This window comes from Microcebus murinus, chromosome 2 (assembly GCF_040939455.1).
Source record: "Microcebus murinus isolate Inina chromosome 2, M.murinus_Inina_mat1.0, whole genome shotgun sequence".
Classification (NCBI taxonomy): Eukaryota; Metazoa; Chordata; class Mammalia; order Primates; family Cheirogaleidae; genus Microcebus; species Microcebus murinus.
In genome coordinates, this window is record NC_134105.1 from 32,815,301 (window position 1) to 32,841,753 (window position 26,453).

Sequence of the window (26,453 nt, forward strand, 5' to 3'; positions counted from 1 at the left end):
AGACCTGGACTTGATGCTGGTTGTGCCACTGATTTGCTGCATCTTACCACACAAGTAGTTAGTCTCTCCAAACCTCAGTTTCCTCATCTGTAAAATGGGATAATTCTTACTCCAAAGACTGTAAACTAAGAATGTGGTGCCTGATGAACAGTAAGTGCTCAATATCCTCACACACTGCTATGAGGATAATAAGTAGCAAATGCTTTCACTGCATGCGATATGCCAAGGACTACTGTGTAAAGTTTTGTATATAAATTAATCTGACCCGCACAATGATTCTATTAAGAGGTATTCTGCAGATAAGGAAACAGGCATAGAGACATTCCTAAGACACTTAGGAGCAAATGGCCAAGCACAATGTTCAAACCCCGGCAGTTTGACACTGAGTTAAAAATTATGCGATGCTACCTCCCAAAGGATAAATTGCACATGAAATACTTAACAGTAACTGGCAGAGAGGAGCTGCTCAAGTTGGGGTAGTCAGTTTTAGGGAGTCGGTTTTCCCGAGCGCGGATGGCGGGCGGACCTCAAGAGTCCCTGCGCCGGAAGAGGAGCGCAGGAGAACTACAACACCCACGAGGCTCCGCGCCGCCCGCTGAGGCACTTCCGGCAGGCCTCGGACTCGGACGGGTCGCCGGTTCTCTGCGGCTGGAGCTGGCTTAGGATTGGTAAGATTGCTGTTAGCCACGCCTCTAAAACCCGGAAGGAATCTCCCGGCAGGCCCACGTGTGGTGGAGACGGGTTTTGGATGGCTGGAGGGGTTGCCCACCGGCTGTGGCCAAATTGTGATTCTCCCTCCACTCACAGGGCGACCCTGACCCTTTGAGAGCTGTTGTTGAGGACGCGGACCCCGAAGCTGACTCAGGGAGGTCCCTCCTGCATCCCACCACCCAAGGTGTCTCATGGAGTCTACGTTCAGCAGCCCCGCGGAGGCGGCGCTGCAGCGGGAGGCGGGGGTCCCGGGACTGCCCACTCCTCTCACGGACCTCGATCGAGTGTACGAGCTGGAGCGAATCATTGGATTTGTCCGTGACCTGGGGTGTCAACGGGTGAGGGCAGGCTTAGGGAGGGACGGCTCGCCTCTATGGGGATGAGTCGCCCAGAGGATGGAGATCCTGGGGGATTTCATGAGGATAAGGGTCATGAGGAGGGAATCAGGGTCTTTTCGCGGCCCGTTGACCATCCCTCTACTTACTCCGCGGTACGGAGTGCCCCTTTGGGACCAGAGACTTTGAAGGTTGAGTGGGTTTCACAGGTTTCCTCTGAAGAGGCCCTCAGTGGGGGAGATGGTGTCCCTGACTCCATAGTTTATGCTTACAGGTAGCCTTGCAGTTCCCTGACCAGCTACTGGGAGATGCTGGGGCCGTGGCTGCACGACTGGAGGAGACCACGGGGTCGAAGATGTTCATTCTGGGGGACACAGCCTATGGCAGGTGTGAACTTGGCCTTAAGTGGGCTGGGCCTGGGGACCCAGGGCTCATGGAGTCCCATGTCTATGATGGTGTCTGCCTTCAATGGCTGTGTTTTTTCTTGATGATGATGGTGATGGCTCCCCTCCTGAGGTTCCCTTCGATGCCAGAGACTTCCTTTCATGAAATCATTTTCTTCACTGACAGCATTTCCCACGGTGACAGATGAGAACGCCTCTCACTGATGGTATCTTCCCTGCAGCTGCTGTGTGGATGTGCTGGGTGCTGAGCAAGCTGGAGCTCAGGCTCTTGTACATTTTGGCCCTGCCTGCTTAAGCCCCCCAGCCCGCCCGTTGCCAGTCGCCTTCGTCCTTGGTCAGCGTCCTGTGTTCTTGGAGCTTTGTGCTAAGGCCTTTGAGGCCCAGAACCCAGACCCCAAAGCACCTGTGGTTTTGCTGAGTGAGCCAGCCTGTGCCCATGCCCTGGGTGAGAGGTTATGCCTGTATATGTAGGAAGGGTGGGCTGACTGCTTTATGCCTTAATTTTCTCACTTGAGTACACTCCCATGGAGCTCTTGATATAGTTTTGGCCCTAGCCTTTTGGGTCACATTTAGTCTCTTGGAGATGAGGGAGCTCTTGCTTTGCCAGGCTCCAATCCTGATACCACCTCCTTCCTTTCCAGAGGCCTTGGCCACTCTCCTGCGCCCACGGTACCTGGACCTGCTAGTCTCCAGCCCAGCTTTTCCTCTGCCAGTGGGATCCCTCAGTCCAGAGCCTAAGCCCCTGGAGCGTTTTGGGCGCCGCTTCCCCCTGGCTCCCGGGAGGTGCCTAGAAGAATATGGTGCCTTCTATGTGGGGGGCTCTGAGGCCAGCCCTGACCCTGACCTTGATCCAGACCTGAGCCGGCTGCTCTTGGGGTGGGCCCCAGGGCAGCCCTTCTTCTCCTGTTGCCCAGATACAGGGCATACTCAGGATGAGGGTGTCCAGGCTGAGAAGCTAAGGGCACGAAGACGGTATCTGATAGAGAGGGCCAGAGATGCCCGAGTGGTGGGGCTGCTAGCAGGCACATTGGGTGTGGCCCAACACCGTGAGGCACTGGCACATTTGCGGAATCTGACCCAGGCTGCTGGCAAGCGTAGCTATGTGTTGGCCCTGGGGCGGCCCACCCCTGCCAAGCTTGCCAACTTTCCTGAGGTGGATGTTTTTGTGCTGTTAGCCTGTCCTCTAGGCACCCTAGCACCCCATTCTTCTGGTAGCTTCTTCCGGCCTGTATTGGCACCCTGTGAGCTGGAGGCTGCCTGCAACCCTGCCTGGCCACCTCCAGGCCTGGCTCCCCACCTCACATATTACGCAGACTTGTTGCCTGGTGAGTGGTGGGGTACTGCCCAAGCTAGAAATTTAGGGTATGGAGTTAGGGGGCCAGTATGGATTTTCTTTCTCCTTTCCAGGTTCTCCCTTCCATGTGCCCCTCCCACCACCTGAGTCAGAGCTGTGGGACACCCCAGATGTATCACTCATTACTGGGGATCTCCGACCACCACCTACCTGGAAGTCGTCAGGTGATCCTGGGTGCTCAGCCCTGACCCCACGGCCCCAGCTGGAGCTGGTTGAGAGCAGTCCTGCAGGTAAGTGTGCATGTCTCCACCCTCAGCTGAACTTTTTGTCCAGATTCAGCATACTCAGCCTGAGCTCCCTCCCTTTACAGCCTTATTCCTTAGTTCCCGGAGTTGGCAGGGGCTGGAGCCCCGCCTGGGTCAGACTCCAGTGACAGAAGCTGTGAGTGGAAGACGAGGGATTGCCATCGCCTACGAGGATGAGGGAAGCAGCTGACACCATGTGGGGCCAGAGACACTGATGGCCCTATGAATCACTGCTAGAACCTTTAGTGCTACCTGCACCAACCTCCCACCCCCCTGCCAGGATCCTTGAAGGAGCCTGGATGAAGGGAGGGCAGGCAGCCCCTCACTGGGGATAGGATCCATCTCTGGCACAAGGCTCAGCACATATTGGCTTAATTAATGCCTGTTGTTTGGTGAACGGGGGAAGGGACTGGGGCTTCCCTGAGACCTTCTGGACCCATTTGTCCTGGGAACAGCCCAGGACCTTTGGGCAATCCCAGTTCATGGTCTGTAATTGAGGGTCTGTCCTTGTCAAACGGCTGGTGCTAGATGCTTTACACCAGGGTTTCTCAACTGTGGCACTATTGATGTTTGGGGGCAGATAATTCCTTGTAGGGGCTGTCCTGTGTTTGGTAGGGTGCTTAGCATCCCCAGCTTGTGCCCATTAGACATCAGAATCACCCTAATCCCACAATTCTGACAATAAAAAATGTCTCCAGACATTGGCATATGTCCCCTGTGGGGGCAAAATTGTCCTCTCTTGAGAACTACTGGTGTAGACCTGCATTGTCCAGTACAGTAGCCACTAGATATATATGACTAAACTTAAATTAAGACTAAAAGCTGTTTCTCAGTCACACAAATCATTTGAGGGGACAGTGCAACTATAGAATATTTCCATAATTGCAGAAAGTTCTGTTTGTTGGACAGTGCTAATCTATACTGACTCAGATTTGTTTCTCAGGAAGATCACAGAAACCCAAATAAACCAGATACTTTTTCTATTTATTTTCATTCATCAAACACTGCAGGTCCTACACAGGTCCTGTGGTTAGAGGTATGAATTATATTTAACCAGATTCCTGTTCCTACAGTGCAGTGTAGTGGGGAAGAGACAGTTAAATATGTAGTCACCATACAGTGAAACAGTGCTGTCTATGAGGAGGGAACCCCCAGGGCCAGCTGGATCCCACAAGAGGTACCTGACAAGGAGGCTTCACAGAGTGGGTGATACCTAAGCTGGATCTGTGGAGGAAGAAAATAATTGTTATGGCTGGGTACAGTGGCTCACACCTATAATCCCAGCACTTTGGGAGGCCAAGATAGGAAGATCAGGCCAGGAGTTTGCGACTAGCCTGGCCAAGATAGCGAGACCTCTATCTCTACAAAAAAAAAAAAAAGCCAGGCATGGTGGGGCATGCTGGTAGTCCTAGCTATGGGGCAGGCTGAAGTGGGAGGACTATTTGAGCCTAGGAATTTGAGGTCACAGTGAGCTATGATTGCACCACTGCACTCCAGCCTGGGTGGCAGAGTGAGACCCTCCCTGTCTCTTAAAAAAAAATTGTCAGGAGAAAAGGAGTGAAAAGGACATTTGGGCTTAAACACAGGCATGAACCAACATGGTAGGTGCTTTAAGCAAAGTAAAGCTGCTGGACCCTACAGGTTGAGAGGCATGAAGTGAAAAGACTAACCTCTTCATTCCCCACATTTGCTGAGAAACTTGTCATAGTGGCATTGTCCAAAGTGTTGAAGATGGAATGGAACAAAGGAGATGTGGTCCCTGACCACATCCCCAGGGAATGCCCAAATTAGTGGTAAAGGCAGACTGTCAACTGACTATGCTAACCTGGACAACGAAGGCACCAATCACATATTCTACAAATAGGTACTGAGGACCCATTCTGTGGACCCAGGCACTGGAAATACAGCAGTGAGCATAACAAAAACCATGGTGCTTACACTCTTCCGGGGGTGGGTGGGGGTGAGATGCACAAACAAAATAAAATATTTAATATGCCAAATGGTGATAAGTATGTACCATAGAGAAATATTAATATAAAGCCAGGAAGGATGGCCGGGCGCAGTGGCTCATGCCTATAATCCTAGCACTCTGGGAGGCCGAGGCAGGAGGATAGCTCAACGTCAGGAGTTTGAAACCAGCCTGAGCAAGAGCGAGACCTCGTCTCTACTATAAATAGAAATTAACTGGCCAACTAAAAATATATAGAAAAAATTAGCCGGGCATGGTGGCACATGCCTGTAGTCCCAGCTATTCAGGAGGCTGAGGCAGAAGGATTGCTTGAGCCCAGGAGTTTGAGGTTGCGGTGAGCTAAGCTGATGCCACGGCAGTTTAGCCTAGGCAACAGAGTGAGACTCACCTGTCTCAATAAAACAAAACAAAAAAACTAGGAAGGAGATAAGGAGTTTGGGGGAATAGGAGGTTGCAATATTAAACAGAATGGTCAGGAAAGGCCTTTTGAAGAAGGGGGGCAAAGACGGAAAGGAAGTTACAGAATCAGCCACATGCATAATTAGGAGACCCAGAGGGAACAAGTGCAAGGGCAGTGAAGTGGGGTATGGCTGGCACATTCAAGGAATAGCAAGGAGGGCAGTGCAGCCAGAGGAGTGTTAGTAGGGAAGTGAAAAAAATGAAGTCAGGTAAAGGGCTTGGGGAGCTGCATGGTTGAGGCCTAGGAGGCCATTGTAAAGACTTTGGCTTTTACTCTGAATAAAATGGGAGCCAGTGGGACACTGAAACAGGGGAGTGTCATGATCTTACTGAAGTTTTATAAGGATCACCAGGGCATCGTGAGAACCCACAGCAGGCCCTGCTACTGGGTTAGGGAAGGCTTCCTGAAGAATGACTTCTGAGTATCAGTAGATGTTAGCCAGGGATAGATCGAGCTCTAAGAGACGGGCTTCACGCAAAGGAAACAGCTAGAGCAGGGTAAGGAAGAGAGAACGCACGGCACCTGCCCAGAACTGGGTAGAACACAAGGAGGCCAGAGGCAGTAGCAGTGATTGGAGGCTAAAGCAGGGAGGCTCGGGAGTAAAGCTGGGGTGGCGGGGCGAGGCGAAGGACTGACCAGAAGTCTAAGTACTTAAGGGAGCCAGAGCCTCCGCCAAGACGCGCAACTACAACTACCACAATCCTCAGCGCCTGCAGTTCCGGCGTCGCCATGTTTAATCTATAGGGACGACGCTGCGCGGGGATCGGCGCTGTGTGGGTCACGCGGTGCCAGCGCCTCACGTGGGCGAGTCAGGTGACACTGCGGGGCGGGTCGACAGACTGCGGGGCGGACAGTGGACGCAGGGACGCGGTTTTAGCTTTGGCCCCACCGCTCCGACTCCCGCCGTCCTTACCGCCATGACGGGGCTAGCGCTGCTTTACTCCGGGGTCTTCGTGGCCTTCTGGGCTTGCATGGTCGTCGTGGGTGAGGCAGGGCCCTGGCGAGCGGGGGACAGCATAGGGCCGACCTGGCCCGACTGGAGGCCAGCGGGGGCAGGAGGGTGCCGGGAATTCTGAGCCCCAACGCGAGCTCTGTACCCCGGGCTGCGAGACTTGCCTCACGCTTGCTGGGACCTCTGACTCCGACAGGCGAGACCCAGGCCTCTAGCTGCTTGAGGGGCGCGGCGACGGTGGCCGGGGGCCATGAGGGCAGAACCAGCCCCTTTCTGTCACTGCCGCCATCTCCTTTCCTCGCTGCTGTCGTCCCTTTCTTGCTGTTGACTGGCCTGCTTGGGTCACAAGCCGGCTGCTCCGGTTCCTCTTTTCCCGGTGGTTTTGCCCTCCCCCACCCACAACATGTTGGGTAAACAGCGGCCCGGCCGGGGCTGGGCTGGCGGGATCTGGTGGGGCCAGGGTAGAGCGTTTGCTTCTTTCCTCCACGGTATCGAGGCCTGCTGGTGGCGTGCCTGTGCAGGATCTTGGTCTGGGAGGTGGTGTCATTGAGGGAGATACGTTACTGAGGGAGTGGCCGAAAATGGAGACCTGAGCAGAGGAATCTGTATGGACAGCTGTACTTTCATCTGGGGTCTAGCTACTCCCTTGCTTCGGATGTACGCAGACCTTTGGGGAGGTGGCCCTTCACTTGGGCAGCTACTTCTTCTCTAGGTTGGGGAGCTTCTCTCTAGAGAGCAGCACCTAACCCCTTTTTTTTTTTCTTTCCTCACTGCTGCAGGAATCTGCTACACCATTTTTGACTTGGGCTTCCGATTTGATGTGGCATGGTAAGGGAGGGCAGGGAGAATTCTCCTAGGAGCTGCTTCTCTGCAGCCTTTCCTCTTCTCGGGTCTGAACCCCTCCTCTACACCACTCCCAGCAATCTAGGACATGGACCTTTGGAGATACTATTGTTGCAGTACCCAGGACTGGTGGGGTTAGAGGGTAGTTGGGAGGCTAAAAGTTTTGTGCCCCTTTTCCCTGTCCGGGCTGAGTTGCTTTCTTTCCTATCGCCACACTAGGTTCCTGACTGAGACTTCACCCTTCATGTGGTCGAACCTGGGCATTGGCCTAGCTATCTCCCTGTCTGTGGTTGGGGCAGCCTGGTGAGTGTTGGGGTGGTGGGACTTGGGGAAGGGACTGAGTCATGGCAGGTGGTGCCACTGGGTTCTTAGTCATCCTCAGAGCAGTGACAGCTTGGGCTCTGCTCATCATCAGTTTCTTACTATTCCACCAGGGGCATCTATATTACGGGCTCCTCCATCATTGGGGGAGGAGTGAAGGCTCCCAGGATCAAGACCAAGAACCTGGTCAGGTAGGCGTAAGCATCCTTGGAAGGTTGTCAGAACCAACTGTGTTGGGAGCTGCTTGTGTGTTTGACATGACATACTGCTTCTGCCAAGCCTTATGGTGGGGTGGGATATTAGTAGGGGAAAGGTTGGTTTCTCTCTCATCTCTTTCTCCTCTCTACCCCCTACCCCCACCTCTGCTACTTCCAGCATCATCTTCTGTGAGGCTGTGGCTATCTATGGCATCATCATGGCAATTGTCATTAGCAACATGGCTGAGGTATGGAAGACCAGGGTGGAGGAGGTCATCCATTCTCGTGTGTTCTACACATTGTTTTAGAGGTGCATAGGGGGTCATTTCTGATTACTTTTCTGCCTCCCTCAGCCTTTCAGTGCCACTGACCCCCAGGCCATTGGCCATCGGAACTACCATGCAGGTAGGTGGGTGAGCGTGTGTGAAGGTGAAAAGCCCTCCTACCTCCCAGCTTGGATTCCGAGTTTTGATGTGCTTTCACATGCTTTGGCCTGTTTTACAGAGTTGGGGTGGACATTGGCTCCATTATCCCACATTGGGCCTTGTCTTCATCTCCCCCTGTGACTAGCTGTGCCTCAGGGTACCCCTCTTTGTCCTCCCAGGCTACTCCATGTTTGGGGCTGGCCTCACAGTGGGCCTGTCCAACCTCTTCTGTGGAGTCTGCGTGGGCATCGTGGGCAGCGGGGCCGCCCTGGCTGATGCTCAGAACCCCAGCCTCTTTGTAAAGATTCTCATCGTGGAGATCTTTGGCAGCGCCATCGGCCTCTTTGGGGTCATCGTCGCAATCCTTCAGGTGCCAAATCCCCCTCCGGGGCCTCTGTATCCTTGTCCCCAACCTAGCCTTACCCTCTTCTGGAGACGCTGAAGTGCTCCTCATCTCTACCTATAACTGTGGAACCCCCCCCAAACAGCTTCCACCTCCTCATTCTCATTTTCCCCTTTTGAGGCTTTCAATTTGTTTTTGTCTCTCAGCTCATGTCACTGACAATAGTGCTGTTCTTTTCTCTAATGACTTGTATCTGTATGGTTCTCATTTAGTCTCTTCTGCCATTTTGTTTATCTGTCATTCTCTTCCTGTCTCTGTATTTGTTTGTGGTCTAGACTGAGTTGCGATTTTGTCTGTGTCTTTCTCAGTCCATCTTGTGTTTAACTGTGTCTGTCAGAGCCTGTGTGTATCTCTATCTGGGATGCTCCTGCCAGTAGGAAAGCATATCTGAAATGTGTGTTTTGTGTCTGTCTTACAGTATGTGGGTTTGTGACTAAGGATCAGCCTGAGGTCTGAGTGTGACTCTTGGTGAATGGCTCTATCCAGATGCCACTTCTCTCCCTTTGTCCCACAGCCTAACTCTGCGGTTGTCTGACTATTCCATTCATCTGGGTGTATTCATCACAGTGTGTCCATCCTAGTCAGTCATCCATCTGTTGTGATCTGTCCATCCACCTATGGGTTTGCTAGGTCTGATTTCTGTCATTTGTCAGTATCTTATCCATTCCTTTGTCCCTGCCTGATTTCTCCTGTTCTTTTTTTCGCAGACCTCCAGAGTGAAGATGGGTGACTAGATGGTCTGTGTGGGTGAGGCCGTGCCTCACTCCTATTTATTGCTGGTTTTCCTGGGACAGCTGGAGCTGTGCCCCTTAACCTTTCAGCGGCTTGGTGTTCAGGGCCCTTCCTGCACTCACCACTCACTGGCTGCCGACTTGGAGGCACTGCAATTCAGGCTGAATCCTCAGTGTGGGGAGAGGGCCGCTGATGGCGAGACTATGTGTGCAACTGTGCACGTGTGTCCCCCACCTCCACCCCCAACCCATATTCCCAGTGTTTGTGAAATAAACGTGGTAATTGTCCGGGTCAGTGCATCCTGTTGCCTGCTTGCGCCACCTTTCACAGAAGAAGGGTAATTGAGCCTGTGCTCCTCAACTTCATGCTAATCTCTTGCTAATTTTCTGACTGTGTATATACCTTCTCTGCTCTGAACAGAGCTGGCTCTTGGGAGGGAAGGTAAGAGTGTGGGGAGGGTTCTGTAGCCCCTAAACCTCTTCGTTGAAGAGGGGACAAAGCAGTCCAGGGATATGGGCCCCTGGGTATGTTTGTGCCTGGGGTCCTAGCCTCCTGTCTTTAGCAATCTGCCCACTAGGCCCGAATTGTCAGACCACATCTACTTACCTGGCTCTACCCTCACGTGTCATCACCCAATATCCCTGTGAGGCTCAGCAGCCTATTCCTCGGTCTCTGCCTCTCTAGTGATAATACTGTCCCAGCACCCATCCCCTTCCAGCAACCACTACTCTGATCCTTGTTCCCAGGGCCCTATCCAGCTCCTCCTACTCTTGTCCAATCTCTATTTTTTTCCTCTTACCCCACTTGTTACCCTAGAAACCCTGGTCACCTCAGATCCACATGTTTAAGGGTCCTGCCCAACCAGCAGCCCCCTCTCTGCTGACCAACCTCTAATCACGCCCCGTTGGAGAGCGGACATTGCTGGACGCCTGCAATTTGTCCGCCCTACCTCAAGGTCCCCTTCCTAGGCTGAGTTCATGCTCCAACCCAGTCCCCTCCCGACTCAGGGCCTTGACCAATCCATACCCTCTCTCAGACCCGACCTCTATGCCAACCCGCTGGATGGGCCTAGCCAATTTCCTACGCCCCTGCCGGGGCCCCTGCCGGGTTCGGAGCCTCCTCAGTCCCGAGGCTCGGCCGCCGGCCAGGGCGGACGTCGGAGCGGCGCACGGCGGTGGCGGGCGCGCTGGAGGCGGGGGCCGCGGGGGCGCGCGCACGGGCGCGCCGGCCAGGCCTGCCTCTCCGAGGCGCCGTAGCGCGGGAGGGAGGCGGCGGCGCGGAGGTACGTCGGTCCGCCGGTCAGTGGGTCTGCCCGGCCGCCCGGCCCCGCCCTGCCCCCCGGGGCGGCTCGGCTCCATGGCCCGTGGCGGCGGCTGGAGGCGGCCCGGGGGCCGCTGACCGGGCGGCGGGAGGCGGCGGGGCCGGGCCATGGGGGACGGAGCTGTCCGCAGCTGCCGGAGCTGGGAACCCTGCGCGAACCGGAGCGGCGTCCCCTGCTGAGCCCGAGCGCCGGGTGAGAGGATAGCGCGCGCAGCCCACCACCCAGGGCCCCGAGATTCCAGACCCGGCCCCGTGAGGGGCACCCCGAGCGCGGCCCCGATACCCCAACCCAGGACCGGGTGAGAGAAGCGCTGGCGGCCAGACCCCGGCCTGGCTTCCCCCACCCCACCCCCATCCCATTCCCGGCTCCCCTCCTGGGCTCCTCCGCCGCCCCCAGCCGGCCTCCCTCATTGTCCTCGCTCGCCCCGGCCTCCTGGTGAGGGAGGCGTTCCATTCATGGTTCCCCTTCGCCTCGGCCCCCGCCCCACATCCACTCCCCGCAATCCACATCCCTCACCCCCAGGCTCCACACCCACCGCTTTCTGTTGCCTCCCCCGTCCCGGGGTGCCACGTGTTCAGCCTCCCAGCCCCGCCCAAACGCACCCCTCAGCCTGGCCACCAGCCTGACCCAGAACCCCTGCCCCGGAGGGAGGGGTGGGAATGTTTGCACGTGGGTCAGGGTGTGAGCTGCCTGGGAGTCTGGATGGATGGCTGTATACGTCCAGGAACAGCAGCTTTGTTTGTGAGTGTGTGACTCCTTGTATTGTCACCCGGGTGTGTCTGTGACTCTATATGTAGTTGTATGTGTGTTTGGGTGTGGGTGACTATAGCTGGTACCAGGGTGTCCATGTGGTTCTGTTGTTTGTGAGTGAGACTCACCCAGCTCCCTGAAGCACTGCCAAAAGTGGTTGCTGCTCTGTTGGAACCACAGTTGGAGCCATCGCCCAGGCAAGACCCCTTCCTGCCATGCCCTGTGCTGTGCCCCTGTCTCCAGGGCCCAAGCATCCCTGTTCTGGGAATCAGACCAGCTGTGCTAGGCAGGCCCCAGAGCCTTTGTCCCAGTCTCAAGGGGACTGGCCTTGAAGTCTTAGGTGAGGGGTGTCCTCTGCCCCACCCTGTATTTTGGCCTTGTGCTCCAGTGGGAAGGGATCCATATTTGGGTCTTCTGGATGCTCAGGGCCCCTTCCTAGCCTGGTCCCAGTTGGCCCAGCCTGCTTGCTGCTGGGACCTGAATGACCAAACCACTTCCCACCATGGCTCCTGGAAGGACTAAATGAAGTCATAAGTATAAAGTACTTATTGTAGATACTCAGCACTCATAAGTGGTCTCCCTTCCCCCCTTCTCCAAGCCATGAGTCGGGTTGAGGATGCTGCCCTGTGAGATGTCTGTTTTCTGAGGCACAGGTACACATGTGAGTCTATAGGTAAACATGTTTCCATGCTTAGGTATGAACCAGCATGATCAGAGTTCACATGTCTGTGTTCTTGGGAATATATGGGTATGTGTGTAGAGTTGAGCAATGAGGGTTTGAACCTGAGTGTGTGTGTGTCGGTGAAGTCGAGGAAGGTAAATGGAGGAAGGTAAATGTGTGTGGCTTAGTGGGGTGTGCCTGAGGATGTACGAGTACTGAGTTGCCAGGGACTTTGTCTGGGTATCTGTTCGCAGGTAGAATATGAGTCCATGAGTGTCAAAGGGTGGGAGCAAGCAGTGTGATGTGTGGGTCCGTGACTGTGAGCAGCTGGGCAGGAGGGGGTGGGCAGCCTTGCCCGCCCTGCCCTGACCTGCTGGGTCTGTTTCTGTCACACCCTGCTCAGGCCGGCAGCCGGATGCCCGGGCCCAGTGGACGGGCCGGTGGCCACCTGCGGGATGAGCAGACTGCTGGGGGGGACGCTGGAGCGCGTCTGCAAGGCTGTGCTCCTTCTCTGCCTGCTGCACTTTCTCGTGGCCGTCATCCTCTACTTTGACGTCTATGCCCAGCACCTGGCCTTCTTCACCCGCTCTAGTGCCCGTGGCCCTCCCCGTGCCCTCCACCCGGCTGCCAGCAGCAACAGCAATTGCTCCCGGCCCAACGCCACTGCCCCCAGCTCTGGGCTCCCTGAGGTCCCCAGTGCCCGGCCTGGCCCCACGGCTCCTGTGCTGCCACCCTGTCCTGACTCGCCGCCTGGTCTGGGTAAGCCTGGAGGGTAGGGTCTGCCTGGAGGTGGGGAAGAGGGTCTTACAGTTTGATTAGGGAAATGGAGTCTGGACTCATAGGGGTGCCAAGGGTCTGGATCTGCTGTAAGAGGGCTATTCTTGGGGTTCCCTTGTGCATGCCCAGGCTGGGGGTGGGAGGGGGCTGATGTCCCTGGATTCTGGCCAAGGCCCTGATCCTGACACCATCCTGCTTGCAGTGGGCCGACTGCTGATTGAGTTCACCTCCCCCATGCCACTGGAGCGGGTGCAGAGGGAGAACCCAGGCGTGCTTCTGGGTGGCCGCTATACACCGCCTGACTGCACCCCAGCCCAGACAGTGGCGGTCATCATCCCCTTTAGACACCGAGAGCACCACCTACGCTACTGGCTCCACTATCTGCACCCCATCTTGAGGCGGCAACGGCTGCGCTATGGCGTCTATGTCATCAACCAGGTGCGCTATCTGTGGTTCCTCGTTAGACACTAGCTACCAAGGAACGCACGTGTACCTGTAGGTTGCCTGCCCATAGGGGTGCAGAGCCCATGTGCATGTTGGTGCATATGTGGGTTGGGGGCATTTGTGGTCCTTCTCCACCCACGGTAGTGTGGATATTGGAACGTACATGGGCATGGATGTGTACGTGTTTGTCAGTGTACACATGTACGCATTTGGGTGTGTGTGAAGGAGTCTGTGCATGTGAATGTTGGCATGCACACGGCGGGAGCGTGCATAGCCTCAGAAGGGGGTGAGCCCTGTCCCGTGGTGGTGGAGGCCTAGGGTATGCTGAGGAGGAGGAGGTGTTGTGGGCCCGAAGGAAAGGAAAAGTTAGAACCAGGGAACTCAGCTAAGTGCCCGAGCCCTTTGGTGGGCCTGGTAGGGCTGCCCACTTGGTCCCAGACAGGATCTGACAAAGGCCTTCCCTACCCACAGAGACCTCCCAGACATGGGTTCCCACAGATTGCAGGTGAATGGTGTGTGAGTGGAGTTGGAACAGGGCCCGTGGGAGCACAGAGGGGCCTGGTCCAGCCTGGGGTTGGGAAGCAGTTGCTGAGACAGGTCCTGAGGGATGAATAGGTGTCAGGGACTGGAGGAGGCCAGCATGTTAGGCAAAGGGACCTGGAGGACACAGGGCCCAGCCAGAGAGCTGTTCTCCTGTGTTTGGGAACTGTGGGCTGAAGCGGGGGTCCAACATGTAGGCTGAGTGGCAAAGATGAGGCTGGAGGGGTTAGTGGAGACCAAACCAAAAAGGGTCTTGGGAGGCACGTTAAGCAGCTGGATTCTAGCCTAAAGGTAGTGGGGCACCATTGTGAGGTTGTAAGAGGGGAGTGACATGTATGTTTGCTTTTTAAAGGATTGTTCTGGTTGCATGTGGCAAGTGGGTGGAAGGGGGAAATGAGAGGCAGGGTGACCACTTAGGAAGAGAGAACAGTGCCTACGAGGAGGGCAGCAGTCGTGGGGATGAAAGAGGAGACGTCATGGAGAGTGAGAAGAGAGTGATATCAAGACAGTGCGAGGGTTCTGTCTTGGCTGTTTGCTGTGGGGGTGGCCATGCCTGTGAGTGAGACAGGGACACAGGAGCTGGGCCAGGTCTGGGGAAGTGTGACTCTGAATTCTTCTTGCATGTGATGAGTTTGAGTGCCTGTGGGAAGTACAGGAGGAATGTGTAGCAGGCAGGTAGACAAATGAGTCTGGACCAAGGAGGGAGGTTTGCGGTGGGGAGAGGGATCTGGGAGCACTGGTGTGTGGATGGTCCCTAAACCAACAATGTCTGACCTGCTCAGGGAGCAAGGGACGTGCGAGGAGAAAGCCAGCACTTAAGGGATAGGTGGAGAAAGAGAGGCTGCTCCAGAGGCTCAGAGGATGGGCCAGAAGGGCCGGCAGAGCCCAGGAGAGTGTGGTGTCCCGGAAGCCCGGCAGTCAGTGTCAGGAAGGAAGCGTGGCAGCTGCGTGAGCGCTGTGGGGGAGTGAGGAGGAACATGGACAAGAAGCGTCCAGTGGATTTAGCAACAAGGTGGGCCCAGCGAGAGCCATTTCAGGGGCATGGTGGGGGCGGAAGCAGATTGCAGTGGGTTGAAGAAGGAATTGGATTTGACAAAATGGAGATATCCAATTGGAGACAACGCTTTCTAAAAAATCTCTGCTGAGAAGGGAAGGCAAAAGGTAGGGTGGTGGCTGGAGGAAGGTTTGTGTTTTTCTAGATGGGAGAGAATTGAGCATGTTTATGAGCCGTGTGGGGGAAACCCAGGGCTCCTGGATGGTGAGGGAGGTCAGAGGGAGTGCTGATGGGCCAAGAGGACATGGACAATCCCTCCTGGGGCCGGTGGAAGAGAAGGTGCAGGAGAGGGAAGGCAGGGAGCAGGGGGCTGGGCAGTCCAGCGGAGCAGTTCCCATCCCACCAGGCCCAGGCCAGACCTCCTCTCCAGGGGCCTTTATGGCTATAGCCTGGAGGTTGTGGGTTGGGGCAGGGACTCAGGGGTCAGCCCCTACTGTTTAATGTTCCCTGCTCTGCTCAGAATTTGGTGCTTAACCCTCTTAGTGCAGCATGCTGAAATATCAGCTTTTTCACCCTAGACGCAAAAGCCGATATTTCGGCCCACCACACTAAGAGGGTTAAGTCTCCATAGCCTGGATCCCTGTAGCCCCATTCTCAGTGGACCCCAGGCTCACTGGGCTGTGACTACCTATAGGCCCTCTCTTTGTCATTTCATTGGGAGGACAAGTGCATCTAGCTCAGTCCTGTCCTGGTCTCAGAGGCTACCCAGGGAGTCAGATGAAGATCCAAATGAGCCAGAGGGGGCAGGTGCCTGAGGCTTGATGGCTCAGTCCCCGTGGACTGACATTGGGCATCTGGGCATTCATTGTTCATCTCACTTCATGACTATATGCTCAGCAGGGATAGGGACCAGGGCCGCTCATCTCCAGAATTTCCCCTGGCACCAAGGCCACAGGGTATCTTTGAGTGAGCGAATGGGATGAGAGCTCTATGTAACCAGAACTGGTTATGCAGACATTGGTATAAACAAAGTGCAGAGGAGGGAAGGAGGAAGCATACTAGGGTGGGAGGTTTGATCAGGGGAGCCTTTCCAGACGTGAGTTTGAAAGTGAAGGAGAGCATTCCAGGTGGGGACACTGCTGACCCCAAGGCCCGGAGGCAGGCCAGGCTGGGAGTTCTGGGGCTGGTGAGGAGTGCGGTGTGGCTGGGCCTTAGGAAGAGGCAGTGGCCAAGGAAGAGACTGGAGCCAGATCTGGAATAAAAGCTGGACTTGATCCTGAGAGTCTGGAGGAGCCATGGGTGGGTAGTAGGCCCCCAGGGACTGCTCTGGAGCATGGTAAAGTGGCAGGTACTGCTGGTCACAGGCTCAGAGCTGACCTGCCCTCCCCCCACCTCAGCATGGTGAGGACACCTTCAACCGGGCCAAGCTGCTCAACGTGGGCTTCCTAGAAGCATTGAAGGAGGACGCCACCTACGACTGCTTCATCTTCAGTGATGTGGACCTGGTCCCCATGGATGACCGCAACCTGTACCGCTGCGGCGACCAGCCCCGCCACTTTGCCACTGCCATGGACAAGTTCGGCTTCCGGTGAGGGCTGTCTTCTCAGCTAGACCCAGACCATCCTGTCCCTGCACTCCCAGGCCCAGTGCCCTGCTTGCTCCTGGCTCCTGGCCCCAGCCCAGACCCTTCTGACTGGGCTAGATCCTCCCTGGTCCCAGCTGCACATTCCTGCCACTCCCTCTCTGTCCTTCGCCTTGAATCCCCTTGGGACTCTTACTGACACCTGCCATCCCATGCCATAGGCTGCCCTATGCTGGCTACTTTGGAGGTGTGTCAGGCCTGAGTAAGGCCCAGTTTCTGAGAATCAATGGCTTCCCCAACGAGTACTGGGGCTGGGGTGGCGAGGATGACGACATCTTCAACCGGTGAGTAGGGATGGGATGGGGAGTAGACTGGCTGGGTGAGGGTGTGAGCTGCAGGCTGTTGGGGGGGCTCCTTGCCCTTCCTGGTGCCTGCTCCAGTCAGTCTGTCCCCATCCTCAGGATCTCCCTGACTGGGATGAAGATCTCACGCCCAGACATCCGGATAGGCCGTTACCGCATGATCAAGCATGACCGGGACAAGCATAACGAGCCCAACCCTCAAAGGTGACCCCCTCCAGCACCCCTGACCCCAAGTGCCCCCAATCCCTGACACCCTTGAGGTGGCCTCCAAGTATCCTTGACCCCTGAGAGGTGACTTCCAGGCCACTGATTCTCAGAGGTGATCCCAAGGCCCTAGACCCCTGACTCCTAGAGGTGACAGCTGGCACCCCGATCCTTGTCCCTCACCCCCACCTCAGTTTCAGCCCCAGATATTGCCCACCCCTGGCCTGATGCCTAGAGGTGACTAGAAATGGAAGTCAGGGCTCATTGAGTAGATTACATTCCTGTTGGTGCCCTTGCAGTCCTCATTTGTGTACCTTACAAGACCTCTGCTTATACTGGCCCTGCCAGAGCAGATAGGATGAAAGATAGCAGGCACTGGGCACAGCTCCTGGGGAACCTGACAAAGGTGGCCTGAGCAGTGTGGGACAGGGCATGGAAAGACAGTGCCAACACCCCTGAGGTTGGAGGAGGCAGCTCCATTTCTTAGGAAGTGGCCACATTTGGTGCCTGGGGCTGGCGGGGAGAAGGTCCTAAAGGGTGTGTGAATATAGACAAGGGCTTCCTGGGCTTCTTGCTGCTCTGTGACTGGTGCCAAACCTTATGGGGACAGGGGACCCAGAGCAGTCATCCCCAATCTCTGCTCTCCCTCATGAAGTTCATTCTAGGCAGGGAGACAGATAATTACAGCACAAGGAGATCAGGGCAAAATGCTGTCCTGGAAGAAGGGGTAGTGATATGGGAGACTTCCTGGGGGGGTGATGGCAAACTGGAATTTGAAAAGAGTTATTCATTCAGCAGATGTTTGTCTCATGCCTACCTTGGGCACAGTGCTATATTCACCAGTCTGATGGAGGAGCCCTGTGTGGATAAAGGGAATCATATCTGCAAGAGTCTGGAATGTGAACATGCATGGTATATACTGAGAGTCTGAGACTGTTTGGCTATAAGATCTCTGAAGGCTGGTAGTGACAGGAGGGGAGTCAGTGCTGGATATTAGAGGTCTGAATACCAACAGGTTGTGAGTTTAACTTTTGTCTCAGAGAGACTGGGGAGTCATAGAAGGGAGCAGGGGGAGGCAGGATCAGATTTGTGTTTGGGTGGCATACTCTTGGAGTTTGAGGAAGGTGAAGGGCTGGCCTGGCTGCTGAGTATAGCAGGAGAGGAAGTGGACTGGGCCTGAAGGAATTGCTGGGGCCTGTGGGGGAATGCTGGGGTAAGGACCAGGGGCGGGGGTGTGCTGTGTTCTCAGCTTGGACACCAGGGTTTTCTGCTCTGAATCCAGGGTATAGGAATGGGGGCGGTGGGCTGCAGCACTGATGCTGGGTTAGTGTTTGGCAGAAGCCTGAGGCACCAGGGGTCAGGGAGCTGATGAAAAAGTGATTCAGATAAAAACCCTGGGCCGCAGGGAAGGGAAGACAGCCTGGGAGAAGAGGGCCTTTAGGGCAGCAGCTAAGGGAGCATGCTCAATACTGGGTGGCTCAGGAGAGGGATCTGAACTGAGCTCAGGACCGAGAGGATGAAAACATTTGAGATATGGGAGTGGAGCTCTACAAGTACATGTGAGGAGCCTTGGTCCTGTTTTGGGACTAGCTTGTCTGGGTGGGTGCCATCATCAATTAGTGATGTCTGCCTTGGGTGTGGAATGGAAAGGTTGCAAGAAACTGTTCGCCCTAGGAACTCTGTAGATGGTGGTTCTGTCTACCTAGTTGCTTTTGCCTCAAATCCAGGAGTTCTCCTGGATTCTTCTTTTTGTCACTCTATGTATCCAAACCATTAGCAAGTCCTAACACAACTGAGCCCATCCACCTTCCCACTTTACTACCTCTTTCTTTTTTCTTTCTTTCTTTCCTTCCTTTTTTTCTCCCCAGGGTCTTGCTCTGTTACCCAGCCTGGAGTGCAGTGGCATCATCACAGTTCACTGCAACCTCCAACTCCTGGGCTCAAGTGATCCTCCTGCCTCAGCCTCCCAAGTAGCTGGGACAACAGGCATGACCACCACGCCCGGCTAGTTTTCTAATTTCTGTTGTAGAGACAGGGTCTTGCCATTGTTCAGGCTGGTTTCGAACTCCTGACCTCGAGCAATCCACCCGCCTCGGCCTCCCAGAGTGTTAGGATTACAGGCATGAGCCACCTCACCCGGTTGCCCTTTACTACCTTAACCCTAGTCCAACCTCTGATCTCACTTGAGCTATCACGATGGCTTCAAACTGGTTTCCCTGCTTCCCCCTTGTCCCTCTGTAGTTCATGGCCTGCCCTGCAAAGTGGGTTAAAACCCCTCAGTACCGTCTCACTCACAGAATAAAATATGAGCTGCTTACTCTGACTTACAGAGCCCTGCCCAAGTGTAGTATACTCCAATCCAAGCTGGTATTATTTTCTTTTTCCACTTGACCATTAAGGTTTAGCCACTCAGCTGTGCACAGTCTTACTCCCAGTTTAGGGTCAGCATGTGCTCTGACCTCTGCCTGGGCCCCTCTTCCCCTGCCCCTCAGCTCGATGTCACATACCCACTCCTTCTAAGGCAGCCCTCTTATCTCCCTTGGCACTCTGACCTCTTCCTTAACTGTTATCTGACTACCATAGAGAAGCAGACATGCCTGAAGAAGGACCTGTCTGTCCTGGCCTTGACTGTAGCCCTAGTACCAGAGCACAGCCTGGCACATGGGGCTGCTTAATAAGTAGCTAGTGAAGGGGTGACTGAAGGATGAGGAACAGAAGATGGCACAGGTTTGGGAGTAAAGATGACACAGCTGATGTAGAACACATTGCATTTGAGGTGCCTGTAGGGTGCCTCATGTCTGGGTCTCAGGCTTAGAAGGAAAGTCTGAGCGGAGAGGTTTGTGACGGTGTCACAATTCTGTTTTATGACCTAAGGGGATGAGATCTGTTTTGAAGGCAGATGCAAGAGCAGAAGGGCTCCTGCCCAGTCAGCGCTGGCAGGAGCCTGGATGTTGTAAGCCTTTGACCCAGAGATCCCTCATTGGGTTTGGTGTTTAGCCCTGATCCAGACCATTTCATCCTGTTTAGGTTTACCAGGATTCAGAACACGAAGCAGACTATGAAGCGAGATGGCATCGGGTCAGTGCAGTACCAGGTCTTGGAGGTGTCTCGGCAACCGCTCTTCACCAATATCACAGTGGACATTGGGCGGCCCCCACCATGGCACTCTCGGGGCTGATGCTAATGGACACAGGCTCTCAGTGCCGAGGATTGCCTGCCAGAGGACTGACTTACAGCCTGGCTGGTGGCTACTCTGTGGGGGACCCCTAGGACTGAGACTGGGCTCTGTTTTCTGAGAGTCTTCATTAGGCCTCCCCCCTCAGCTGCACCTGGAAGTTTCAGAACCCACTTTGGAGGGCTTCCTGCCTGGCAGGCCCCTCAATTGTGGCCCTCTCCAGGGTCAACCCTCCTTTCTGCCCCAATCCCCCCAGCCCAGCCCAGGTCACTGTCAGGGTCGGGCCAGCCCCTGCACTGCCTCACGGAGTGGCCTGGGCTAGGTCGCTCCACCTCTCTGTGCCTCAGTTTCCCCCCCTTGAGTCCCCTAGGGCCTGGAAGGGTGGGAGTTGTGACTAGAGGGCAGTGTCTCTTCCAGGGGGAATTCTCAAATCTGAGGAACCCCTTACTCCAGGGGAGGGGAAACTTTTTTCATTCAACTGGCAGGGGACAAGCTTTGGTGTGCCCCCTGCTGAGGAGCAGCCCCAGGAGGGGACCGGAGAGGGTGCTGTGTCGCTGCCTGGGGTCTTGGGGTTGGTTGGCCTATGCATGGGGGGCGGGTGGGGCTTGGACCAGTCTGGTTCCCGCCTCCCTGTCTCAAGAAAGGAGGCAGTAGCCCCAGGGCCGGTTTGTGTTTGTACATTGCACAGAAACTTGTGTGGGTGCTTTAGTAAAAAACGTGAATGGAGCAGTCCCCTTGTCTGTTTGGGGATGGGGATCCGGGTCCCTGGACCTACTTACCCCGAATGTGTTGCGGTGGAAGGACACCTGGTCGGGGGCTGTCCTGATTCTCCGCTGGCCCTAGGGAGAAAAGTTCACGCTGCTGCTGCCTCCAGGCCAGTCGAGACAACGAAGTAATAAACCTAGTGGGCTGAGGTTTCTCAATTCTTACACCTTCCCCGAGGCCGGAGTGCCCGGGGATGAGCCCGAGGTACTGGGGGTCAGGGCTCTGGGTGGCTTCCACGCACCAGCACCGCTCCCGCCGAGCTGGGATTCTCAGCCTGCCCGCCGCGCGCCGGGCCTGGCGGGGGCGGGGCCGGCGCCTCCGAGGGGCGGGGCCTGGGGTCGCGGCGCGGTTTCCTGGGTGACGGCCGCGCGGAAGAGGTAGGGTAGGACCCGGGTTCCCACTTCCCGGCTCCGGGGCGCCGTGGCCTGGAACCGCGGCTCCCGAGAGTCAGTCGGAGAGGGGCAGAAGAGACAGCGCCAGGGACTGGCGGCTCTGGACAGGGTAATTCCAGCGCGGGGGCCGGCGGCGGGACTTGGGTGGGGCTTGGGGGCGGGGCCCGGAGTCGGGCGGGGCGTGAGTGGGCGTGACTCGGGCGACCCGCGGGCTAGCAGTAAGTGCCGCGCTCCGAACTGCTGCCCCGCAGGTGTAAGCGGGGCACTGTGGCGCTGGCGGGCCATGCCCCGGGACTCCCCGTCGCTGTGGGAGCTGGTGGAGGAGCACGTTCCGCTCCCGGAGCGGCCCGAAGTGAAGAGGATTCTGGGGGAGGCGGCGGTGGACCTGAGCCTGGAGCTGTGGGCGGAGGTGGGGAGTGGGAGGGTGGGCCATGCCCCAGGCCTGCCCCACCGCTCGTCTGATTTCTCTCCTCCTCCAGTCCCTGGCCTTGCCCGGTAACTCCTGAGGTCTTTTCAGACCTTGCTGTCCGCCCTATCCTTTACTCCCCCAGCCCCCCACCCCACTCCTGTCACCTCCCTCCCCAGTTGCAAGGCGTTCCAGCTCTGCTTGCAGGTGGCGATGTTACGGGCACTGCTCCAAGAGGCTCGATCTTCCCAAACCCCCAGCTCACACCCTATCTCTGACCCCTCCTCTCTTCTGGCACCGCCGCCGCCGCTAAGGGACCTCGTGCGCCAGGAACTCCGGCTGCTGCTCCAGGGTCTCCGCCATAAAGCCATCTGCGAGGGCAGGTGGGAGCCTCAGCCCTGGGCCTGTCCCTGCTCCTGACAAGGAGCCAGGGTCGCCTTTCCTGTGGTTTCCTGAAAGGAGCCCCTCACCTTCCTTCATGTGTACCTTCTGCAGGGACCAGGCCCAGGCTTGGGCCCAGTATAGTCCCAGGGTCCTGCGCTTTGCCTTGGAGGAGCCCAGATATGATTTGCCAGAACGAGAGATATTCCAGACGAGAGCTGGTGAACCCAGGTAAAGTGCTGGTAGGAGAGGAGGGATCTGTCCCCACTTGTCAGTGGGCCCCAGCCAGCTGGTGGGTTCCACCTGGCTCCATGGAGGAGCTGGATGCTATTATAGCCACTGTGGTAGAGATTAGGATGTGAGGGCTATGGAAACCCAGAGGTTTCCTAACCTGACACCTAACCAGGCTGGGCACAGGCAAGGCTTCCTGGAGAAAGTGACTGGTTTGATCTGGGTGCTGTAGTATGAAAATCAGTGTTCTAGCAGATGAAAGAGAGAAGAGCTTTGCAGGAAGAGGGAGGAAAGGAGGCCATGTCCAGTGGGCAGTTGTTCCTCAGGCCTAGAGAACAGCATTGAGGGCGGGGCTAGAGCAGTAGGGACAGATGAGAGAGGGGGTGGTATTTACAGCTGAGACTGAATGAGATACATGTTCATAAGAAGTGGATGGTAACAGCTTCTTATTCTAATCCTCACACAGCCCTGGGAGGTGGGCAACACATCCCCATTTTACACACAACTAAAGTTGAGAAAGAATAAGTGATTTGCCTAAGGTTGCACACAGTGAAGGTTGGCAGTTGCAAACCCAGGCTCCCAAACTCTTACTCATTGCACTATACATGTTGCCTTTGTGAGAAAACACACAGAATTGTCTAGGAGAAATGGTATTTGTGTCCTGAAGACCTGAGGTGGGCAATATGGGGAGAGTGATGTTGATTTCATCTGCCAGCAGCAGTCACAGGGACCTCAGCATTTTGAAGGACCAACTGAATGTGTCCAACATTCATCAGGTTGCCAGACACCTGAGGTGAGGCCTAGGGGCACCTGAGGTGAGGCCCAGGGGCACCTTTAGGTGTAGGTGGGGGTGGAGACAGGACAGGAGACAGGGACGGGTCCTGAGGTGCTGGGGCAGCATATCTGGTGTCAGGCCTAGTTGTACGACAGAGCCAGTTGCTGCAGAGCTAATGAGGTTGCTACCAGGAGGTAGCCAAGGACAGATGTCAGAGGGGCCAGGGCCCCAGGAATTTATCCTGACATAGGGTAGGGGTGGAGGGTAGCCATGAAAGGCGAAAGGGTTTTAAGCAGGGGAAGGGCTGGGATGGAGACAAGAAGAGTCACAGGCTAGGGCAATAGTGCAGAAGAGAGAGGATGGTGGCTGCCAGGCTGGGAGCTGTGAGGTGGGCAAGGAGGAGACACATCCTCTCCAGAAAGAGACTGATGGGGGCTGGAAGTTTATGTTGGGGCAGCTGCCAGGCAGCAGAGAGCAACATGGGCTGAGAAAGTAGGGCTGGAGGGGCTCTCAGTGAGGCTGGAGGTTGGGGCCATGTGGTGGACTTGGTAAGACTTGGTCCTGTGACTTTGGGTCTGGCTGCCATGATTGTGTCCCAGGGGCCTCCTGGAAGAGGAGTGTCGCACCTTGGAGAGGGAGATCCCCATCCTGCAGGTGAGCCGCAGCCCTGGGCCTTCCCCCAGAGCCTCAGTGCTGAGCGTAAACACATGCTTCTCGCCTGGGTGTATGCGTGTGTCTTTGTTCATATGTGCACATAAAGGTTGTGTGACTCTTGCATCCATTTCTCGCTTGTGCACATTGTGTTTGTGTGAAATCCTAGAAGCCCAGGATTCTGGTTGAGCGCTTAAGTCCAGCATATTTAGACTAACCTGCTGCATTTGCCTCAGGTCTTCCGCCTCCTTCACCTAAGTCTGGGTACAGGCCCCACCACCATCTCACTAAACTCAGCTTTCTGGCAGGGCTGGAATTCCCTTGGGGGCTGCCCTCATGGCGGTTGGGCTGGGGGCGCTGCACAGGCTCATTCCTGGGCCCTGTCCTAGGGATGTTGGCCTCGGTATCCTCCCTTGTCCCACCCCTCCCTTAAGGCTGGGCACTGACCCAGCTCTCCCTGCAGCACTGCTTGGAAGAGGAGTCCTTGCGGGCTTGCCACCCCTCTGAGTCAACCCTGGAACCCACCCTGGCAGGTGAGAACCCCAAGCAGGCCCAGAGCACCCGGCCTCTTGCTCTCTACCATGCACTTGCACACACCCTGGAAGAGCTGGGCACCGTGACTCAGCTGTATCTGTCCTCCAGAGCTGAAGGAACAGAAGAGTGCCATGGAACAGGAGCTGCAGGCATCTCTGGGGCCTTCTTGTGTCTCTCCCAACCACAGGTAAATCAACGCAGGTAGATGGCCAGGCAGGGTGGGCTGAAGGATCAGGTCACCACCTCCTTACAGTACCTCCTTCCTGTCCAGGCAGTGGCCCTTGGGGTCCTCCACTCAGGGCCTCAGACCCCCTCCTTGCCTCCGTGGGGCTGCTGGAGTTTGGGCTGCGCCTCTCCAACACCACCTGCCTACACCTCCTTTGGAGCGCTGTCCCCGACCTGGAGGCCAGGCCGCCAGCTGCCGCTGGGGACGGCAGCTTCAGTGCAGACCCAGGGAAGGGCCAGCTTCCACCCCAGTGTCCGGTGCGGTGCCCCAGGCGCCAACCTGAAGGGCTGGTCACGAAGTGGGCTTCTGTTCCTGCTGGAATGCGCCCTGTCTGCTGCTGCCTCTCAGCTGCCATGGCCCAGCCAGCTTCAGCTGGAGTCTTGGAAGCGCTCTCACCAGGACCCCAAGGCTGTCCGTCTGTCTGGCCCTTGCCCCACCCCCTCGCCAGATCCCTGTATCTGGGGCTGTGCGGCTGGGCATCTGTCCCAGTGCTCAAAGCCTTTGGCCTTTCTCCTGTAGACAGAGGTCCCATCCCAGCCCTGACTCTTGTTCCCTGGGGGCCCCAGACAAAGCACAGCAGCAGCTCAGAGACAGGAATAGAAATTTCATTAAAATCTATGGACTTTAAAATCCTAGTGGTGCACGATGGGCGGGGGTGGGCGGTGCACCGTTATTGCTACAGAGGATTAGAGGTGGCGTGGCAGGGGCTGTCACTGCACAGAGGGCACAGAGGACGGACAGACAGACACTGCAGTGTTGGGAGAAGGAGCTCTGACTCCAGAGAGGGGATGGGAGCACATGGGCTGGGGCCATTTGGCACGTGAACAAGGGCAGCATGTTTGGGAAGACGGGGCCTTTAGCCTGGTTGGGGGCAAGAGGGTGTCGTGCAGGGTCCCCTTCCCTAGGGTTCTGGACTTGAGCCTCCTGTTGAGCAGTCCCCACCCCTGTCCCCCAGAAACAAGTGCTTTGGGCAGGCTGCTGGGTCACAGTCTCTGTTGGCTGGGCCTGACAGCCAGGACTGGGACGAGGGGCAGAGACCCCAGAGCAGCCGAGTGAGGTGCAAGCAGGCCTGGAAGACGGATTGGACCCGAGGCTGGGGGTGAGGGGTGGCAACCACAGATAATACAATTTTTACAAAAATAATTACACAGATAAACAGGGCTGGGCAGTGCAGCCTGACAAGTAACACTGCGCACCCCACAGCCCCTCCCCCTGCCCCCTGGTAGGAAGATCCAAATTTGCCTGGGCAGAGGTTGGAGTCTACTCAGAGGGCAGGAACACTGGTCATGGGGCTGGAGGCCCAAGGAGGGGACAGGTGGGGACCTACCCAGACCTCAGCTCAGGGCAGAGTGCGAGGGCATCAGAGGCCATGTAAAGCCAGGCAGGCCATGGAGGTCCTGGCCCGAGACCCCTCCAAAGTGCTTTGGGCTCCCTGGCAGCCCTCCCCTCGTGACCCCCACCCCCAGCTGCCATCTTGGCATCCAAAGGACGTGTAAACACTGGGGACACGAGCACAAATGACCACACTAGCAGTGGTGGCCAAGGTGACAGCAGCCGTCCTGGCCAGGGTGTGGCAGGGGGCAGGCAGTGACACCTGTCCACTGCCTCCCCAGTCTCTGTGGTGGGAGCACAGGGTGGTGGTGGGGCCACTCCCTGGCAGCTGTGCTCATATCCGGGAGTCCTGCAGACGGCCAGAGCCATTACTGCCCACCATGGGGATCTGGGCCTTGTCCGGGTGCAGTGGCTGGACCTCGAACCCATCTTCAGGAGAGGGGGCCATGGTGGGGGCATAGCGCCCAGTCCGGTGCTCCAGGAGGGCAGGGCCCCAGTCTCTGCTTGGCTTTGTGGCATTTTTCAAACGCTGCATGAGAGGTAGGCATGGGACGCAGAGGTGGGGGCAAGTCAGAGGGAGCCTTTAAGCTCCATCCATC

The 26,453-nt window shown here is 56.4% G+C and overlaps 5 protein-coding genes across 21 annotated transcripts in view; 4 read left to right on the top strand and 1 right to left on the bottom strand.

The window, feature by feature from the left end:
* Positions 1-683: 683 nt before the first annotated feature.
* Positions 684-4,037, top strand: DPH2 (diphthamide biosynthesis 2). Of its 3 annotated transcripts, none has more exons than XM_012775902.3 (6): positions 684-1,049; positions 1,321-1,433; positions 1,672-1,895; positions 2,092-2,775; positions 2,858-3,034; positions 3,115-4,037. In XM_012775902.3, the coding sequence occupies exons 1-6, from the start codon at positions 903-905 to the stop codon at positions 3,237-3,239; spliced, it is 1,470 nt and encodes a 489-aa protein (XP_012631356.1). In that variant the 5' UTR covers positions 684-902; the 3' UTR covers positions 3,240-4,037. The 3 variants fall into 3 exon arrangements, with proteins under 3 accessions (XP_012631356.1, XP_012631357.1, XP_075853622.1); XM_012775903.3 differs by having other exon boundaries at positions 684-997; XM_075997507.1 differs by having other exon boundaries at positions 684-895.
* Positions 4,038-6,189: 2,152 nt separating this feature from the next.
* Positions 6,190-9,642, top strand: ATP6V0B (ATPase H+ transporting V0 subunit b). 2 transcript variants are annotated; one of them, XM_012775905.3, is made up of 8 exons: positions 6,190-6,291; positions 7,210-7,258; positions 7,493-7,576; positions 7,708-7,785; positions 7,970-8,039; positions 8,145-8,196; positions 8,396-8,586; positions 9,327-9,642. In XM_012775905.3, the coding sequence occupies exons 3-8, from the start codon at positions 7,518-7,520 to the stop codon at positions 9,351-9,353; spliced, it is 477 nt and encodes a 158-aa protein (XP_012631359.1). In that variant the 5' UTR covers positions 6,190-6,291; positions 7,210-7,258; positions 7,493-7,517; the 3' UTR covers positions 9,354-9,642. The 2 variants fall into 2 exon arrangements, with proteins under 2 accessions (XP_012631359.1, XP_012631358.1); XM_012775904.3 differs by lacking the exon at positions 6,190-6,291 and adding an exon at positions 6,298-6,462.
* A 905-nt stretch (positions 9,643-10,547) lies between these two features.
* Positions 10,548-21,152, top strand: B4GALT2 (beta-1,4-galactosyltransferase 2). 3 transcript variants are annotated; one of them, XM_012775934.2, is made up of 8 exons: positions 10,548-10,864; positions 12,487-12,842; positions 13,063-13,298; positions 16,236-16,426; positions 16,642-16,764; positions 16,882-16,986; positions 20,014-20,064; positions 21,005-21,152. In XM_012775934.2, exons 2-8 carry the CDS (start codon positions 12,539-12,541, stop codon positions 21,072-21,074), a joined length of 1,080 nt encoding a protein of 359 aa, XP_012631388.1. In that variant the 5' UTR covers positions 10,548-10,864; positions 12,487-12,538; the 3' UTR covers positions 21,075-21,152. The 3 variants fall into 3 exon arrangements, with proteins under 3 accessions (XP_012631388.1, XP_012631386.1, XP_012631387.1); XM_012775932.2 differs by lacking the exon at positions 21,005-21,152 and having other exon boundaries at positions 10,553-10,864; positions 20,014-20,903; XM_012775933.3 differs by lacking the exon at positions 21,005-21,152 and having other exon boundaries at positions 10,857-10,970; positions 20,014-20,903.
* CCDC24 (coiled-coil domain containing 24) lies at positions 21,051-25,346 on the top strand. 5 transcript variants are annotated; one of them, XM_020289883.2, is made up of 9 exons: positions 21,051-21,130; positions 21,570-21,727; positions 21,932-22,107; positions 22,220-22,336; positions 23,052-23,129; positions 23,711-23,765; positions 24,226-24,295; positions 24,405-24,483; positions 24,572-25,346. In XM_020289883.2, the coding sequence occupies exons 2-9, from the start codon at positions 21,602-21,604 to the stop codon at positions 25,344-25,346; spliced, it is 1,476 nt and encodes a 491-aa protein (XP_020145472.1). In that variant the 5' UTR covers positions 21,051-21,130; positions 21,570-21,601. The 5 variants fall into 5 exon arrangements, with proteins under 5 accessions (XP_020145472.1, XP_075853700.1, XP_075853692.1 ...); XM_075997585.1 differs by having other exon boundaries at positions 24,568-25,152; XM_075997577.1 differs by having other exon boundaries at positions 24,214-24,295; positions 24,568-24,894.
* SLC6A9 (solute carrier family 6 member 9) overlaps positions 25,109-26,453 on the bottom strand; it is a 31,639-nt gene continuing 30,294 nt past the window's right edge. For all 8 annotated transcript variants that reach the window (XM_012775925.3, XM_020289874.2, XM_020289876.2 and 5 more), the window contains one exon: positions 25,109-26,383. In XM_012775925.3, the coding sequence (XP_012631379.1) occupies positions 26,189-26,383 (195 nt within the window). In that variant the 3' untranslated portion in view covers positions 25,109-26,188. The remainder of the gene's footprint in view (positions 26,384-26,453) is intronic.

Excerpts from the sequence above, each read along its gene's own strand:
- B4GALT2 (XM_012775932.2), top strand. The coding sequence starts at position 12,539 with ATGAGCAGACTGCTGGGGGGGACGCTGGAGCGCGTCTGCAAGGCTGTG. Across the intron at positions 13,299-16,235 it reads GCGTCTATGTCATCAACCAG|CATGGTGAGGACACCTTCAA; the intron begins GTGCGCTATCTG and ends CCCCCACCTCAG. Across the intron at positions 16,427-16,641 it reads ATGGACAAGTTCGGCTTCCG|GCTGCCCTATGCTGGCTACT; the intron begins GTGAGGGCTGTC and ends CCCATGCCATAG.
- DPH2 (XM_012775902.3), top strand. The coding sequence starts at position 903 with ATGGAGTCTACGTTCAGCAGCCCCGCGGAGGCGGCGCTGCAGCGGGAG. Across the intron at positions 1,050-1,320 it reads GTGACCTGGGGTGTCAACGG|GTAGCCTTGCAGTTCCCTGA; the intron begins GTGAGGGCAGGC and ends TTATGCTTACAG. Across the intron at positions 2,776-2,857 it reads TTACGCAGACTTGTTGCCTG|GTTCTCCCTTCCATGTGCCC; the intron begins GTGAGTGGTGGG and ends TCTCCTTTCCAG.
- CCDC24 (XM_020289883.2), top strand. The coding sequence starts at position 21,602 with ATGCCCCGGGACTCCCCGTCGCTGTGGGAGCTGGTGGAGGAGCACGTT. Across the intron at positions 23,130-23,710 it reads CAGGTTGCCAGACACCTGAG|GGGCCTCCTGGAAGAGGAGT; the intron begins GTGAGGCCTAGG and ends ATTGTGTCCCAG. Across the intron at positions 24,484-24,571 it reads TGTGTCTCTCCCAACCACAG|TGGCCCTTGGGGTCCTCCAC; the intron begins GTAAATCAACGC and ends CTGTCCAGGCAG.
- ATP6V0B (XM_012775904.3), top strand. The coding sequence starts at position 6,396 with ATGACGGGGCTAGCGCTGCTTTACTCCGGGGTCTTCGTGGCCTTCTGG. Across the intron at positions 7,786-7,969 it reads AAGACCAAGAACCTGGTCAG|CATCATCTTCTGTGAGGCTG; the intron begins GTAGGCGTAAGC and ends TGCTACTTCCAG. Across the intron at positions 8,040-8,144 it reads TCATTAGCAACATGGCTGAG|CCTTTCAGTGCCACTGACCC; the intron begins GTATGGAAGACC and ends TGCCTCCCTCAG.